Raw genomic sequence first — 17,055 nt, 5'->3', positions numbered from 1 at the left:
GAGAAACATTTTAAAATTTTGAATTCTTAAACACTTTAAAATTTTTGTTTCTCTTCACAGTATGAATTCAGGGTTTGAGCCCTGGTGATTTAATAGAACTATGTAATGTAAACACAATACAATATAACATACCTCTTCCTGAGATAGCAGTTAAGATTATAAGCCTCATGGAAAAAGACTATGTAAGTTATCTAGAATTTCATGGTTCCCTAATACCTTAAGGAAAATTAATTATGGCAGTTATTTTTATCTCTTTTCCCTCAAAGCACATCAATTACTTATTATGTTAAACAACAGTTTTATAAAGCATACCAAAAATGTTTGATTATTTGCAGTTTAAAAACATCTAGAAAGTTTATACTCATAGAAAATCTAAACTTATAGAAAACAGACATATTTGAATCATTTGAGTAGGGACCATAGCATTTTTTCTTAAGAGTTTTTATTTATTTTTTTTTTTAAAAGGAGTTGTTTATGGTTTAGGCCTTGAACCCAGACTGCTAGGACCTAGCCCTGCCACTTACTAGCTGTGACTACAGGCAAGTTACTTAACCTTTGAGTCTTCTTTTCCTCATCTGTAAAGAAAAGTGACTTCTACCTCAAGAGGGTTGTTGTAAGATAGTAGGCACATAGTACTCAATAAATGTTAGCTATACATACATTATGTATATATAATTAATATATTTTGTGTTGTATTGCATGAACTTTATTAATGTTAACAGTTTAGGGCTTGGGATTGTCATTTGTTTGCACTTCTCAAGCTCTTCATGTTCTCTTTTAAAGCAAAGCGTAGAATGTTATTTAACATATTTTAGCCTGAAGTTGATTGATCACAGATTGTTAGATATGTGTAGAATAGTTGTATTTTCTGTTAACAACAGCAGCAAGAAATATTTGGTACCTTTAACATACATCTTAAAAAGTCTAAAAGTGTTCTGTGGGATTGACAAGCCTAATCTTGGGCTTTTGAAAAACGGAACATTGCATTCAAAAGATAGAATTCTGGTCCATTTTTCCAAAGTTATTTTCTTAGTGTCTTTATAAATTTTACTGACATTAATGTAATAGGTGGGAATAAGGAGGCAGCATGTTCTTGTTCCTGTGGCTCAAAGTATTAGAAGTGGGATTTTGCCTTTGTTAAAGCACCTGGGTCCCTTTAGAGAAAAATTACTATGTAAAAGTAAGAAATATATTCTAAGAACAGCTCCAGGATTGTTGAGACACTTGTTTAGTTATTATGGCCCAGCCTGGTATCTGAAAATAGATTTCTAAAGTAATAACCAGAAAGCCCTTAGAGACCATAGCATCCAGATATTTCTTCATTTTATACACTGGGAAAGTGAGGCCCATAGCAGATTAGACTTGCCAGGTCACTGGTAGAGCAAGGATTCTAGAAATTCAAGTTCTAAGTCGCTGTTTCTGTGCTTTTCCTAATGGTTTGGAACCTTCCCCACTTTATAAATTATTAATTATTGTTTTCAGAGTTTCTTCTCTGTGTCCTTTATTTCCTAGGCCTAGAATATTTATGGTAGATAGACTGTTGTGAAAGAATTCTTATGTTTAAATTACTTAATTTAGGAGATCTGATTTAGTGATTTTTCTATATACAGAGAGGGGAATTAAGAAAAAAGTTAACTTAGGTATTAAATAAGAATGCTATAAGAAACTTTCCCATTATCTCAATTTCCATTGTTAGGTGCTTTTAAATTTTCACAAATGCTTTTGAAACTCATCAGTAAAATACATCTTTTCTATTTCTGTTTTAGTATTTTCTGTTATAAGCTCTACCTAATACATATTTGAAGTTTAGTTTTCCAGATCAAGGAAAGCTGAAGAACTTAAGATTTTATTTCTTGGTTTTTATCTAATGTAGTCTTCTAAATGGTGGATTTAAACTTTACTTTGGCAAAGACCTTGGTTTAAAATCTCACCCTCCAAAAAAAAAAAATCAGGAAGCTGTGGAGTCTTGTTTTTAAAATACCATTATGCTGGCAAAATAGTTTCTTGGCTTGGAGTCAGAAAACCTAGGCTTTCTCTCTCTCTCTCAAATGTAACTACATGTTTGAGTATTTTCCTCCTAAATCCTCCAGAAAAAAAAGCTTTCTTCCCCCCAACAACCGATTAGGAGATACGTTTCTTTGCCTTTAGTGACTGTAAAACTAGATGCCTATACAGTGCAATACACATTGATGGAAGGTGGCAATAGTATGGGGTGTAAAGATAAGATTATAGTGGTGCAAGTATATTAGCTCGTCATAGGTATAATGCTCATTAATTCCAAAGTAAGAGCATTTCTCCCCACTTTGATATTTGTGTTGAATTAAAAAATTTGAGAAGCACTGAGTTGAATTGAGAATTTATTGTTTTGGCTTCCTGAAACCATTCTACAACTCTTTCCATGTGTTTTCGTTTGGCTTCACCTTTCTATGTGACAGATTCATTCATTTTTTCCTCCTTACTATGCTTTTTGAGAAATTTTTTAATAAGAAACTCTTAGCCTGCTGTATAGTAAAGTTGTTTTTTTCCTCCTTGAAATTTGACCAACATGTCTGTATTGCTGCTCCCAGGACTTTGCTGTCAGAAATGTGGGCATTTCATACATTTGAGAGGGTCAACACCAGAAGGGTAATTACAATAAAAATAACTATACTGTGCTTCTTTACCTCAGAGTACTATTAATCCTGTGGATGCAATATATCAACCTAGTCCCTTGGAACCTGTGGTCAACACAATGCCTTCCCAGACTGTCTTACCTCCAGGTATAGTATAGTATTTGGAAAAATGTTTCACAGATTCATTAATGACAAAAAAAATTTTTTTAATGGCAGTTGTAGTAATCTTGAAGAGCTCTCTCTCTCTCTCTCTCTTTTTTTTAAAATAAGTAAAAGGAATCTCACACACAAATACAGCCAAAAATGAACTGGAAAAAAATGATACTATTTTTGGGATTGGAGCTTTTAAAACACAATTCAAAAGGTTTGGGTTTTCAAAGTGAGATGGAAGACAAACATGATTACTTGAATTAGCTGATAGGACTGAATCCTATGACCTAGGATTCATGGCTACCAAGGAAAACGTAATATACCTTGATCTACTTGAAGGTAACCCAGAAATGTTCTATTTTTGTGTATTCTTTATAACTCTGAATTATACAAGTGATTTCTTTATGGTGGACTTCAGGATAATGAGAAAGCGAGGAATGAAATTTTTGATGCCTATTGATTAGTTACACATGTGTATTTTTAAGGATAGAGTAATAAATATATATTTTTTTAACTGGCAAAGGAGGGCTTAGGTCCAACACCCACTGATTCCTTTTACTTTTTTGTGGTATCCAAAATTTCAGTTGTTGGGTGAAATGTTCTCATTGGTGATGAAGTGAAGTCAGAAATTTTACTGGGGGAAAAAAAATCTTTTTAAAATGACTTACGTATGTGAGGTCTTTTTAGGAATATTTTTTCCTTAGGAGAAAATTAGGAGCATAATATCTCATGAGACTAAAGAGGAAGTAATGTGCCACATTTTAGATTTTACATGTGGTTTAATCCTTGGGTGCCTGCTGTGTGCCTGTTAAGTTGCTCAGTCGTGTCCAACTCTTTACAACCTATGGACCAGGCTCCTCTGTCTATGGGATTCTCCAGACAGGAATACTGGAGTGGGTTTCTATACCCTCCTTCAGAGGATCTTCCCAACCTGGGGATCAAACCCAAATTTCTTAGGTCTGATGCATTGGCAAACAGATTCCTTACCTCTGAGCCATTTGGGAAGCCCATCCTTGGGGAGGAAACAGTTTATCATCAGAAGCATTTGCTGGTTGTACAGAGGAATTGTACTAAGATATTGTCTTATCTTGACTAGTCTTTGAAATCCCACCTAGTGTCTCAGTACTCAGTAGCCTACCATCATTGAGTTTAAAGAGGATAGGGCATCAGAAAGGAGTAGCAGCATGAAAAGTGACTTATTGGAGTACAGTCTCAAAAGTTACTGGTCTCTAAGATTTTGAATTCCACAGAGTTGTAGTTAAAAGTTGTGTTTGGCTTTTTCTCTCACTTATTTCACATCTTAAATCTCCTAGAACCTACTCAGTTGTGTAAGTCAGAGCAGCGTCCATCTTCTCTACCAGTTGGACCTGTATTAGCAACCTTGGGACATCATCAGACTCCAACACCAAATAGTACAGGTACAGATTGTGTGATTCCTTTACTTCTCATAACTGCCCATTAACATTTGAGATTTGTGTTTGATTACTGATGGGAAAACGTTGAAGAAAGGTGGTACATTTTGCGTTGGAGATACCTTAGTTTTACCTTTATAGTTCCATCCATGAGGTATGGTTAGCTTTGTGATTGAACCAGACATTTAATAATAATTATAAAGACTCTGATGCTGGAAGGGATTGGGGGCAGGAGGAAAAGGGGACGACAGAGGATGAGATGACTGGATGGCATCACCAACTTGATGGACGTGAGTTTGAGTGAACTCCAGGAGTTAGTGATGGACAGGGAGGCCTGGCATGCTGCAATTCATGGGGTCGCAGAATCGGACATGACTGAGCGACTGAACTGAACTGAAGTGATAATTTATATGAAATAAATTATTGCAGAATTTTGTGTATTTGTTGAGATTTATTTTGAAGATATGTATTGGCTTTTAAAAAAATTGCTCAGGTTAGATTTATATACTCTCTTATTGTAAAGGAATCAAATAATACAGAAGTATGAGAACAAAAGCTGTAAATCTTCTTTACTGTTTGTTGTTTGCATACATGTATGTACATGTCTACCTGTATTGCATACTTTTATTGCTGTTTTTGTTCTAACTTAAATGAGATCATATGGCTCTGTGACTTTCTCAATTTTCATTTAACCGAGAACCATTTAGAGAGCTTTCTGTGTTTATACACTTAGGTCTGCAACATACTTTTTAAAGCTGCTCAAGGTATTTTCCTTGTGATGGACATTTAGGTTGATTGCAGTATTTTCCTATTATAAGCAGTGTTTCAGGGAATACTCTTGAACAGAAACTCGGGCACATAATATATTTTTATGGATAGATTTATCCGTCACATTTTTCACCAATTTTATAAGTATAAAAGGATACTTGATTTAATTTGGATTTTCTTAATTTGTTTAGATTCCTGGCCTTTATTTTTTTTCTCTGATTCACAAGGATGCTATCAATTTAGTATAGATTTATTCCTTATTTTAAAACTAATCAGGTTGATGTTGAGTTATCAGTTGAACCAAACTCAAGGGAGCACTTGGTTTTTGTCCCTATTACACCTGGAGGCCAAAATCAAAACCACGTGAAGGACATGGGAGATGAGCCCCTGCTATTGCTCCACAGATTCTTTGCTGGGTGGGAATTTCCTGTGTAATAATGAAAAGCTACCTTGTGATTTTTAGCCCAGTATGAAATTTGAATTAGTAAAGATGCTGATGCTGTTACTTTGGATTTTTAATATTTAGCAGCCTGAACCATATGTCTTCTTAATTTTCAAAAAAAGCAAGCAACAAGAAGAGCGCTCTTATTTGAAACTTTAAAGTGATGATAAGCAATTTGAATAATAAGGTTGAAATGTTTGGCTGACTTTTTTCTGTATATCATTACACTTTGCCATTTTAAAAATGGTATCTGTGTTTCTTTTTTAATAAGGAGGAATTATGTTAGAATTTTGAAATAGCTAAAATATATCCATTTGGAAATATAAAATACTAGTCAGTTACAACTTTGAAAAAGTTCGCATTTTTTATGTACTTGAAGTTTAGAGTCATTAATTAGTTATAAATAATGATAAATAATTTAGGATAAATTATTCCAGGAGGCATTTTAGAGTAGCTGGATTTAAAGAAATCTTTTGTGGTTTATGTCGTTTGATTTTTCAACCTAGATTCTTCATCTTTCTTTCCTTTATCTCTGTCATTAACACATAAAACATGTTTTTTCTCATAAGGAAAACTCAATTCTTTGGATTGCAGTTCCCATTCTAACTCATTTTCTTCTTGAATATATTTTCAGTTTTGTGTGGTTGCCAGGACTGTTTGCATATTACTTAATCATTTGTATTTCCTGGTCTCTTTCTTCCTTTCTCTGTCATTTTTTCCCCCTTATTTCAATTAGGGAAAATTTATTTCCCATCTTATTGCTGGTATGGAGCAGGGCAGGTGGGTGGGGAGTAAAGTCATTTGCTAAGATGAACTATCTCTGGCATTCACACAATAAGCTTTGCCTATTTAGGCAGCAAACTTTCTGTGTTTATGTTTTAAAAATATCTTTGTGAACATGGTAACTGAGAGTGGCAGGTGGATGTGCTCTCATAACTGTTGAAGCGTAGACCGTGGAATGGGCTAAAAATCCATGAGTGGCTCTGGATTCATTTTTATTGCTGCTGTTCTTGTTTCTTCTAGAAGTGTGGCATTGGCTTTTAAATTGTCAGCAGTGACTTTACTCTCCACCAGACATTGGTAGCAGTTTGGCATAAATTGCCTGAGAGTCCTTAGATGCTCAGTAAATACTTTTTAAATTGCTCTCAATACTTCACTGTTCTGTTTGATACTTTCATTGTTATTTTTTATTACTAAACAATGAACCCCAAACCCAGATGATTATCAAAGAGACAAAGCATTTTTTCATTTATTTTTACATTCTGTAATGTGATTTGCCTTTTTGTTTGTCTAGTTTAAATGTTGATTTTCTTTACAAATAGTCTAGGGACTTCTGCCAACTTAAATCTTTTCTTGATTTTAATAGGTCTGCTTTGACCCCATCTTCCTAATATCTTCCTTTCTATTACCAACATTGTCTAATTTAAAACTATTTTAACTTTCTAGGCAGTGGCCACTCACCCCCTAGTAGCAGTCTGACTTCTCCAAGTCATGTCAACTTGTCTCCAAACACAGTCCCAGAGTTCTCTTACTCTAGCAGTGAAGATGAATTCTATGATGCAGATGAATTTCATCAGAGCAGCTCATCACCAAAGCGCTTAATAGAGTGAGTAGGTGAACTAACTGTATTGAAATGAGTCTCCTGATTTTTAAAAATGTGATTTGATTTTGAAACTGGTATTAATGACAAGCTCCTTTAAAAATTATTTGGAAAAAATGAAAAAGACAGCTTATTTTCAGTTGACTTACTGAGCAAGGCTAGTTCTGTGAGAATGTTGATTTTACTTCTGATTTAATTCAAATGGAATAAGTTAGCATCAGTTATGGTAACATGCCAGTATTGTTCTTTGAACTTTGGGCCTTATTTCTGTAGAACCAACACTAGGAGAGGGTCAACTGAAAGTGAGGATGCTAGGAATTATTCATATAAGAGGGAGGTTACTGCTACTAGTTTTGTATTAGAGTGAAGGTATTCAGGTACCTATAAGTAAGGCTCTGTACTAGCCAGGTAGAGGAATGATGTGTTCAGGACTTTGGACCCCATAGACTGTAAGCCTGCCAGGCTCCTCTGTCCATGGATTTTTCCAGGCAAGAATACTGGAGCAGGTTACCATGTCCTCCTCCAGGGACTCTTTCAGACCCAGGAATTGAACCCATGTCTCTTGTGTCTCCTTCATTGGCAGGTGGATTCTTTATCACTAGCGCCACCTTATACAGAAGTGAAACAAGGGCCAATCCTTCCCCTCAGGAACATAGTCTTTGTGGGGAAAACAGACATTTATAATTTAGTGTGAAATATGCTTTGTAAGACTAAGCCCAGGAAGAATTGGGAGCGTTTTGAAGTTCTGAGAAGTCAAGAAAGGATTCACAGAGGACGGAGGGAATGTGATCCTAAGATGAGACATGGATGAGAGAGAAGGGTCATGGGGGTGAGAAGAGGAGGGGGAAATGGAAAATGTTGTTCTCATGGAGCTGGAACCCTAATAAGAAAGGCCTGGGGGGAGCAGGGGCTTGGTTTCTTTGAGAAGTTATAAGCTAGTGAGCATGGCTGAGTGGTTATAAGTTGTGGGGAGTGGTTAAGAAGATACAGGATACAGGAGAAGTTGACAAGGGCCAGGTCATGATGGAGTCCTTTTAGCCTTTTATGAATTTTGAACATTTTCTCGCAAGTGATGGCAGCTGCTGGTCAGGTCTACCTTTTAGAAAAATAGATAAGAAAAATATGCCTAAATTGAACAGAATTGAGTGCAGTAGGAATGCATTATGTGTAGGAAGACCAGCCAAAACTGGGTAGGAAATTGAGAAATGTTGATAACCTGAGCTACGGTCATAGCATAGGAATGGAGGGAAGCATGTGGACTCCAAAGATACAAAGTAGGCAGATTTTGGCAGTGATGGTAGATTTTCTTTTATTAGGAGATATTTGACCTATTTTACACTGTCAGATCAAAGCTAGGTGTGTTCCATTGTACAGAAAAGGCCTTTCTTTACACATGAAGTCACTTACATAATAGTTACAGAAAGTGAAAGTCACTCAGTTGTGTCCCACTCTTTGCGACCCCATGGACTATACAATCCGTGGAATTCTTCAGGCCAGAATACTGGTGTGGATAACCCTTTCCTTCTCCAGGAGATCTTCCCAACCCAGGGATCAAACTCTAGTTTCCTGCATTGCAGGCAGATTCTTTACCAGCTGAGCCACAAGGGAATCCCAAGAATATTGAAGTGGGTAGCCTATCCCTTCACCAGCGGATCTTCCCGACCCAGGAATTGAACTGGGGTCTCCTGCAGTGCCAGGCGGATTCTTTACCAATTGAGCTATCAGAGAAGCCCACTTTGACAGCCAGTCAGCAAAGTCCTTTTTATCCCTGGTAGTATATAGGTTGCTGTGATTCAACTTTGGATTCTGGAATCTTAGAAAGAAATAATAGGTTCTAAATCTGCTTTGCTTTACAGGTGTGTGATCTTGGTCAAGTTATTTAACCTGTGTAATCCTCAGTTTCCTTGTTGGTAAACTGAGGATGATAATAGTTTCAAATTCAAGGAGTTGTTGTGAACATGTAGATGACAATAATGTCAGTCAAGTGCTTACCGTAATGTCTGGCATGTATAGTAAGTATGCAGTAAGCCATAGCTGTTACAGAAAGCAAATTAACATTTATTTGCTTTAATGTTCCCATATCTGTTGTAGATGTAACTGGCTTGCTTTTTGTTGGGTATTTTTTAAGAGTAAGTACTATCGTTGCAGTTTGGGGTTTGCTTTGAAATACAGTACAGATTTGGAATTTGGGACTTGGTCACAGATTATATGTGAATTTCCAAGCTGAGTACCATCAGCCAAACTTAGACCTTGATCCTTAGTTTCTTTTAATAAGAAATCTTGTGTAGCACTTCAGTTCTCTTAAGTTTGCACATGAACTGAGAAATACAGTATCATATGTAGTTGTACCATAACTATTCAGAATCTCAAAATTTATAAGGAAAATGACTATATTAATTCGGGAAGTTTTGTTACATAGTAGATCAAATTCAACATTTGAATGTGAGAAACGTAAAATATATGCCATTAGGTGAATACATACTGTTACAAACATAAGAGGAAGAGAGATTTGAGCCCACAATTCAAGAAGACTAGTTTAGCAGAAAGAGTTAGGTTTAGCATGTTGGTTTCTTAATGTTTATATGTGGGCAGTAAACTATTGCAAGAGCATTATTAACAGTTTGCCAGTAAAATTTTCACTTTAATTTTGAAAAAGAATTTTTATAATAGGTTAAAAGAAAACAGGCATTTGGGAGAAAATTCCAAAATAAAGATTATTATTGATTTCTGAAGTGTTAAATCATTGTTTCCTTAAAAAGAATTAAAGAAAGTCTCCTTCATGAGACGTTAGTCATTACTTGAAACATAGTACAAATTGAGTATCAAAATGAATTGAGTATCCTCTAGAAACCTAACTATATTTATTAAAAGCTTGATGATGATATGGTTAGCCTCCTTACTACATCACTGATAGCCTCTGGCCCGTTTTAGGGGTACTCCTTAAATTTTAAATGTTTGCTTACCTGTTGTACCTGTAATAGGCATGTTTACAAAGTTACCTGCAGGCTCATAGGCATTTCTTTTTTCTCCTTAGAAACTTCCTTCTCTGTGCTCTCCCAGTACCCACCTCATAACAAACATATGATCTATGAACCTTCATGCTTCCTTATTTATATGCCTTAATCTAGATTCCAGAACTAGTAGGGACTATAGTTATTTAATTTGGCCAGCACAGTGTTTGTTGACTTTTTTTTTTTAATGGCGTTTAAATCCCTTCAAATTGACTATGCTGGCTCCAGGTCTCCATTTTCTTATGGAATGGGGAGTGCTCAGTCGTGTCTGACTCTTTGAGACCCCATGGACTGTACCCCGCCAGGCTCTGTCTAATTTCCAGGCAAGAATACATACCGGAGTGGGTTGTCATTTCCTCCTTCAGGGGATCTTCCCAACCCAAGGATCGAACCTGGTCTCCTGCATTGCAGGCAGATTCTTTTACTGCTGGGAAGCCCCCCTGACTCTGTTCACATGTTTAGGCTTCCCTGGTTGGTCAGCAATAAAGAAGCTGCCTGCAATTCAGGAGACCACCTTCAATGTAGGAGACACTGGTTCGATCCCTAGGTCAGAAAGATACCCTTGGGAAGGAAATGGCAGCCCACTCCAGTATTCTTACCTGGGAAATCCCATGGACAGAGGAGCCTGGCAGGCTACAGTCCATGCGGTCGCAAGAGTCCGACTCAACTTGGCAATTACACCATCACCACCATTCTCATACTGATGCTGTCTGTCTGGTGTCTGCAGGCATTGAGCTTGTGTGCCACCTGCTGGTCATCAGCCGCTACCACTAGTTTTCTAGCTCTCGAGTCTCTGTCTACAGTTTCTCTCCCTGAAGGAAGAGAATTTGAAAGCTTAAGTCCTTCCGCCGTTCAGTTTCTAAAGACCTGTCATAATGATAACTTCTCTGTGAACTAATGTTCTGATATAGGCAGAGCACAGATTTAATATCTGCAGTATGAGAAATTTGGTTTCTATTTTTACCCTTAATAAGTAAACTTAGATCATTCTTTTATTAATGTACAAATACTAGTCCTGGGTAGGTTATGATCAGAGCTATATAATAGAGGGAGCTTTCTTTAGACCCTGTTAATCAGTTCATAATACCACTTACCATAAATTTACTTGTAAAAGTTAATGTACTTTTTTATTTTTTTAATTTCAAATATGGTTTTTATTGACTAGGAAAAACCTGTGTAAGCTTTTTCAAAGGATCTCAAAAATAACATCTTTCTGAGACTAATTAATAGATTTATCATTTTTGAGGTTCTGGAAATTGTTGCCAAGAATTACGACATACTTACATTTATGCAAGGAAACAAATTTGGAAAATGAATTCAAGTTTTAAATTTATATGAAGAGGCAAAATCTTACTAATTTTTCATGGCCTTTCAACATGTGAGCATACACCATGCAAAAAACATGAAGCTGATGGGGAGAGAATCAAGCATATATATGTATATAACCAGCTAACTTTAAAGGTCTAGTTTGTTTCTGTCAGTTATCTGCATATACTGGTTTTAAGTAGCTTTATAGGTTAACGTCTTACTGTGATTTTAAATTGCTTCCTTAAAAAGCTTAAGACGGTGATTAATATTTTTTAGTTCCTCTGGATCTGCCTCAGTCTTGACACACAGCAGCTCGGGAAATAGTCTAAAGCGTCCAGATACCACGGAATCACTTAATTCTTCCATGTCCAATGGAACAAGCGATGCTGGTAAGCAGCCTTTCAGAATTTTTACTTGATTTCCTTAAAAATATTTGTTTGAAAGAAATTATTTATGATACTGGTAACAGCACAGATTGGCCCAGTGTAACACCAGTCTAAGAAGATTTGTTTTATTTTAGACCTTTTCGATTCACATGATGATAGAGATGACGAAGGGGAGGCAGGGTCGGTGGAAGAGCACAAGAGTGTTATCATGCATCTGTTGTCACAGGTTAGACTTGGAATGGATCTTACGAAGGTAAGAATGAAACTTGGTTTTGCTGTTAATGTATATATGTAGATTCTCAGTGATTGTATGGTGAGTGTATCTGCACATGTAGTATGATGATGTAATTTCTATTTATACTTTTGTCTTTTTATATATTTACCTGAGTAAACTGAAAATTTTATAAATAGATAACATAAGTAAAACTAGGGTAATTTCCTAGGGATAGTATGTATAGATTATGGTTTGGATTTTATTGAGAGAAAGTGTGGAGTAGTATTGGGCTTGGTTAGTAGTTGGACAAAACCCAAAGCAGTGTAGTATGCATAGAATCAAAATGAGCAGAGTTCTGATCTCGGGGTTAGAGGATCTGTGCTTACATCCGACTTTTGCTATTACCAAACTCTGTGACCTTGAGCAGGTTCCTTCCTCTATAGCCTTTGGGTTTTGCATATGCAAAATGGATATTGGAACAGGTAATGAATGGGAAATTGTATGATATACATTGAGCCATAAAATTATTATGGTTCTGGATTTGAATTTGAATTTAAACTTGGTGCTCTAAACAGAATGCCTGCTTGATACAAGAGACTGGTATATAGGTGCCTGTGTATATCCCTGCCACTCTGCTAAAAGCCTTCTCCTTTCACCTAATTCTCACCATAGCACTGCAGAATTGGTGGTGGTTGTTAACTTCATTTTATAGATGAGAAATTAAAGCTCACAGAGATTAAGTAATTTGGCTAAGTCCTTCCTATTAAGTGGCAGAACTGAGATTCTAATCTGGTTGTAGATTTCAAAATCTATAAACTAAACCATAATACTTTCTAGTAAGTGTGTATAATAAAAATTTTTACCCCAATTTTAAGAACAGAAGCACAAGGATAGCATTAATTTGTGCAACAAACATACTTTCTGGGGAAGTTCTAGGTAAGAGAATATTTGCAGGAGCTTGCCTCCAGAATTTTTTCATTGAGCGTTAGATTGATTGCATAATTGCTGGAGCAGAATTGTTGCTTCAAATTTGAGAAATAAGGCTTCATTTTAGATATTGATGTTTATATTTCTTTTCTACACCTTCTACCTTGGTTGGGTTTGGTCTCCAATAATGGAAGAGCCACCTAATTGTATCTTGAACAATACTAGGTTTGCTATCTCAAGAAATGAGAAGTCCAGAAATAGAGTAGTTCCAGGATTGATGAATTCATAGTGGGTCAACAATGTGAGAAACGATCTAGGTCCCTTCATCTCTCTGCTCTGCCATCCTTTGCATGCTGACATTCACACTCAGACCCGTCTTCCCATCATTGCAAAATGACTGCCACACTTCCAGTTAATCACATCCTTATGCAGGTATGTCAAGAGGCAGGAAAAAAGAGAAAAAAAAAAGAGGCAGGAAAAATAATTCTCTTCATGAATTTTATTGTTGATATAGGGAGAACATCATTTTCCACAGTGACCCGTCTGACTTCCAGTTGAATCCCATTGACCCAAGCTCAGCCAGTGCATGCATAAGCCAGTCACTGGCAAAGGAGGTTAATAGATTGGTTTAGATTAATCTACATTCACCCCTTGGGGTGTGGGAAGGCCCTGTGACTCATAGCAACCTATAGCCTGTACCTGAACTGAATCAAACTTCATCCAGTAGGGAGATGCACAGGCAACCAGAGGATGTGCTGCAGTCAGATGTGTAATTCTTGCCTCTCAGCTTCCTCTGCCATATGCTCCATGTTTGGGTTTTTTAGCCACTAAAAGTTTGTTAATTTTTGCTAGCTTACTAGATATTTTCAAAATCTTCATTGGCATACACGGTTGTGGTTGTCAGCAGATTGTGAAATCTTGATTCCCTTGTGCATTTCAAAGTATTATTACAGTAATGCCTTAAATTTGTATCTCATTTTCCTATTTATAATAATATCTTCTCACTTTAAATATTTTATAAAAAGAGTTATTTTCCAAATACATCATAGTGTTTGGAAACATTACTATAGTCACATCTGGTTTACCTCACTTGGTCTTCAAAACAGTCTTAAGACTTAAGCAAGGCATATAATTATCCTCCTTTTATAGAAACTTTCAGATGTTGAATAAATTTTCTATGGCCTCCTCACACCAAAATAAGTATTTGAACCCAGGTTAAAGACAGCCTAGCCCAGCTCACTTATATCAGTGTTTCAGCAACTTGACATAATGGCATGTATCCAGATAGTGCTAAAAACAATGAAGATCTGTTCAATGAGAGTTCTTAAGAAAAATTTTAAGTAGGGAGGGAAAAAGTTATTGTCAAACTTATGGTCTTTGGCAATGTCTTCTTTTTAAAATTGCATTTTCTGTTCTTTTGTTCATTTTTCTGCTGGCAGTAGTAATCTTTTTCTTGTTGATTTGCAAGAGCTGTTTATATATTGAGATATTTAGCCCTGTCTTGTTCTTTTGTAGTATTACTTGGTAATGTATAATCTCTGTGTTCTCCAAGAGTGGTAGAAAATTACACCAAGCTTACTCGCCAGTTTAAGCATATTTACACTGTAAATATAGGTGTTCTGAGGAACATTTAAACTCAGGAGTCTAATAATAAACATTCTAAATATTAGACCCATAGGGGTTCTTTGCAGGCTCTTGTGTTCTGTCATTCCTCTTATATACAGCAGCCTTACGGGTCCACTGGTGAGTCCCTGTCACACTCATTTTCTGCCGCCCGCCCTCCCCTTGTCCCCCACCACCGTCTCCATGGCTCCGTGCTTTCCCTCTGTGGTAGCCTACTCTCTCAGGCTTTTCTCTAGCGCCACCTCAGTGTGTTTCTCAGCTTTGCCCTCATTCTGGTTTCCCAAACAGAGCATGATCTTTTGCCTCTCCTGACTTTCCAGAGTACATTGCGCATCTCCTGGATGCTCCTCTGTTCTTGGAATTCTCCAGGCAAGAATTCTGGAGTGGATAGCCATTCCCTTCTCCAGGGGATCTTCCCAACCCAGGGATCAAACCCAGGCCTCCCTCATTGCAGGCAGATTCTTTACCATCTGAGCTACCAGGGAAGCCCAATATTTATCACATTCTACCTAAAAGTTAAATGCTGATATTATTCTCTCAATTAACCTTTGCTGCTTTCATAGCATTTACCACAGGTTCTTGAATATTGCCGTAAATACTACATTTAAAGAAATATTTGGTTACTATGATGCTCAACTGCCATAATGAATAATGTCTATTCGGATACAGACTTCAAAAACTCTTCCTCTATTTGTAATGAAATTCTTCTTTTCTTAATTGATTAATCTTAACCTTTCTTACTCTTTTCCCCCATATTTCCATTTCTTCTCTTTTTTTAAGTTTTTATCTTGTATTTATTTTTGGCTGCACTGGATCACTGATGCTGTGCATGGACTCTTCTCTGGTTGCAGTGAGTGGGGCCTACTCTTCAGTTGTGGTGCACGGGCTTCTCATCGCAGCAGCTTCTCTTGTTGAGGAACACAGGCCCTTGGGCACGCTGGCTTCAATAGTTGTGGCACACAGGCTTAGTTGCCCCGCAGCATTGTGGAATCTTATCTTCTTGGACCAGGGATGGAACCCTTGTCTTCTGCATTGGCAAATGGATTCTTAGCCACTGGACCGCCAGGGTTCTTCTTTTCTTTACTTTCCCCTCTGCCACTTTCCCAGGCCCTCAGCATTTTTCTTCATGGGCCCAGCCTCCTGAAGAAAGAGTTGGTAGAATCTCATCGTTATTCTTTTTCATTTTGTTTACTCCCTCAGTTACTTACTAAAAATTTCTTAGTCTGTAATAGTAGCTGAAATGCAAGTACAAGTAAGTATGGTTCTTGCATTCCTGAAGCTCATTGTTTACTTGAGGACACAGATCCATAAGTACACAGATCCAGTAGATAAATTTCCTTAGGCACTTACGATGATAGAGAAGCAACAGTAGAGAGGAATGTGTGTAGACCCCACCCCTCAAAGTCAAACAGAGCCGATTTTGGATTCCACTTAACAACAGAGCAGTGAGAAAATTTCTCACCCATTTGAGGTTCATTTTTCTCCACTGGTTCTGAATAGGAAAAGGAGTACGTCAAGGCAGTATATTGTCACCCTGCTTATTTAACTTATATGCAGAGTACATCATGAGAAATGCTGGGATGGAAGAAGCACAAGCTGGAATCAAGATTGCTGGAAGAAATATCAATAACTTAGGTATGCAGGTGACACCACCCTTATGGCAGAAAGTGAAGAGGAACTAAAGAGCCTCTTGATGAAAGTGAAAGAGAAAAGTGAAAAAGTTGGCTTCAAACTCAACATTCAGAAAACTAAGATCATGGCATCTTGTCCCATCACTTCATGGCAAATAGATGGGGAAACAGTGTCAGACTTTATTTTTCTGGGCTCCAAAATCACTGCAGATGGTGATTGCAGCCATAAAATTAAAAGACGCTTACTCCTTGGAAGGAAAGTTATGACCAACCTAGACAGCGTATTAAAAAGCAGAGACATTATTTTGTTAACAGTGGTCTGTCTAGTCAAGGCTGTGGTTCTTCCAGTGGTCATGTATGGATGTGAGAGTTGGACTGTGAAGAAGGCTGAGTGCCGAAGAATTGATGCTTTTGAGCTGTGGTGTTGGAGAAGACTCTTGAGAGTCCCTTGGACTGCAAGGAGATCCAGCCAGTCCATCCTAAAGGAAATCAGGCCTAAATACTCACTGGAAGGACTGATGTTGAAGCTGAAACTCCAGTACTTTGGCCACCTGATGCAAAGAGCTGACTCAATTGAAAAGACCCTGATGCTGGGAAAGATTGAGGCAGGAAGAGAAGGGGACAACAGAGGATGAGACATGAGTTTGGGTAAACTCCGGTGATGGACAGGGAGGCCTGGTGTGCTGCAGTTCAGGGGGTTGCAGAGTCAGACACGACTGAGCGAGTGAACTGAACTGAACTTTCTCCACTGTCAAATGATAATTTCTTCTTAATGAGATGGTTGTACAGTTTAATAAGATAATGTATGTGTGTGATGCTCCAGAACGTCAAAGATCTCAAAGGGTTGCTACTGCATAGTTGTTATTGCTAAAACTTTGATTATTGACTCAGGGAGCCAAAGAGTGGTTGCTCAGAGAAAGTGACATTTGAACATTCAGAATCTCTGTTTTTCGTCTCTTAGGCAGGTTAAC

The 17,055-nt window shown here is 37.3% G+C and overlaps 1 protein-coding gene across 4 annotated transcripts in view; it reads left to right on the top strand.

Annotated features, from left to right (window-relative positions):
• The window catches only part of OSBPL9 (oxysterol binding protein like 9), a 170,976-nt gene that overhangs the window by 144,239 nt on the left and 9,682 nt on the right, over positions 1–17,055 (top strand). For all 4 annotated transcript variants that reach the window (XM_068966060.1, XM_068966059.1, XM_068966057.1 and 1 more), the window contains 5 exons: positions 2,669–2,759; positions 4,076–4,180; positions 6,831–6,990; positions 11,580–11,692; positions 11,824–11,942. In XM_068966060.1, the coding sequence (XP_068822161.1) occupies positions 2,669–2,759; positions 4,076–4,180; positions 6,831–6,990; positions 11,580–11,692; positions 11,824–11,942 (588 nt within the window). The remainder of the gene's footprint in view (positions 1–2,668; positions 2,760–4,075; positions 4,181–6,830; positions 6,991–11,579; positions 11,693–11,823; positions 11,943–17,055) is intronic.

Source organism: Capricornis sumatraensis, chromosome 2, assembly GCF_032405125.1.
Source record: "Capricornis sumatraensis isolate serow.1 chromosome 2, serow.2, whole genome shotgun sequence".
NCBI lineage: Eukaryota > Metazoa > Chordata > Mammalia > Artiodactyla > Bovidae > Capricornis > Capricornis sumatraensis.
Note: the sequence above shows the minus strand (reverse complement) of the source record. Positions and strands in the feature narration are given on the sequence as shown.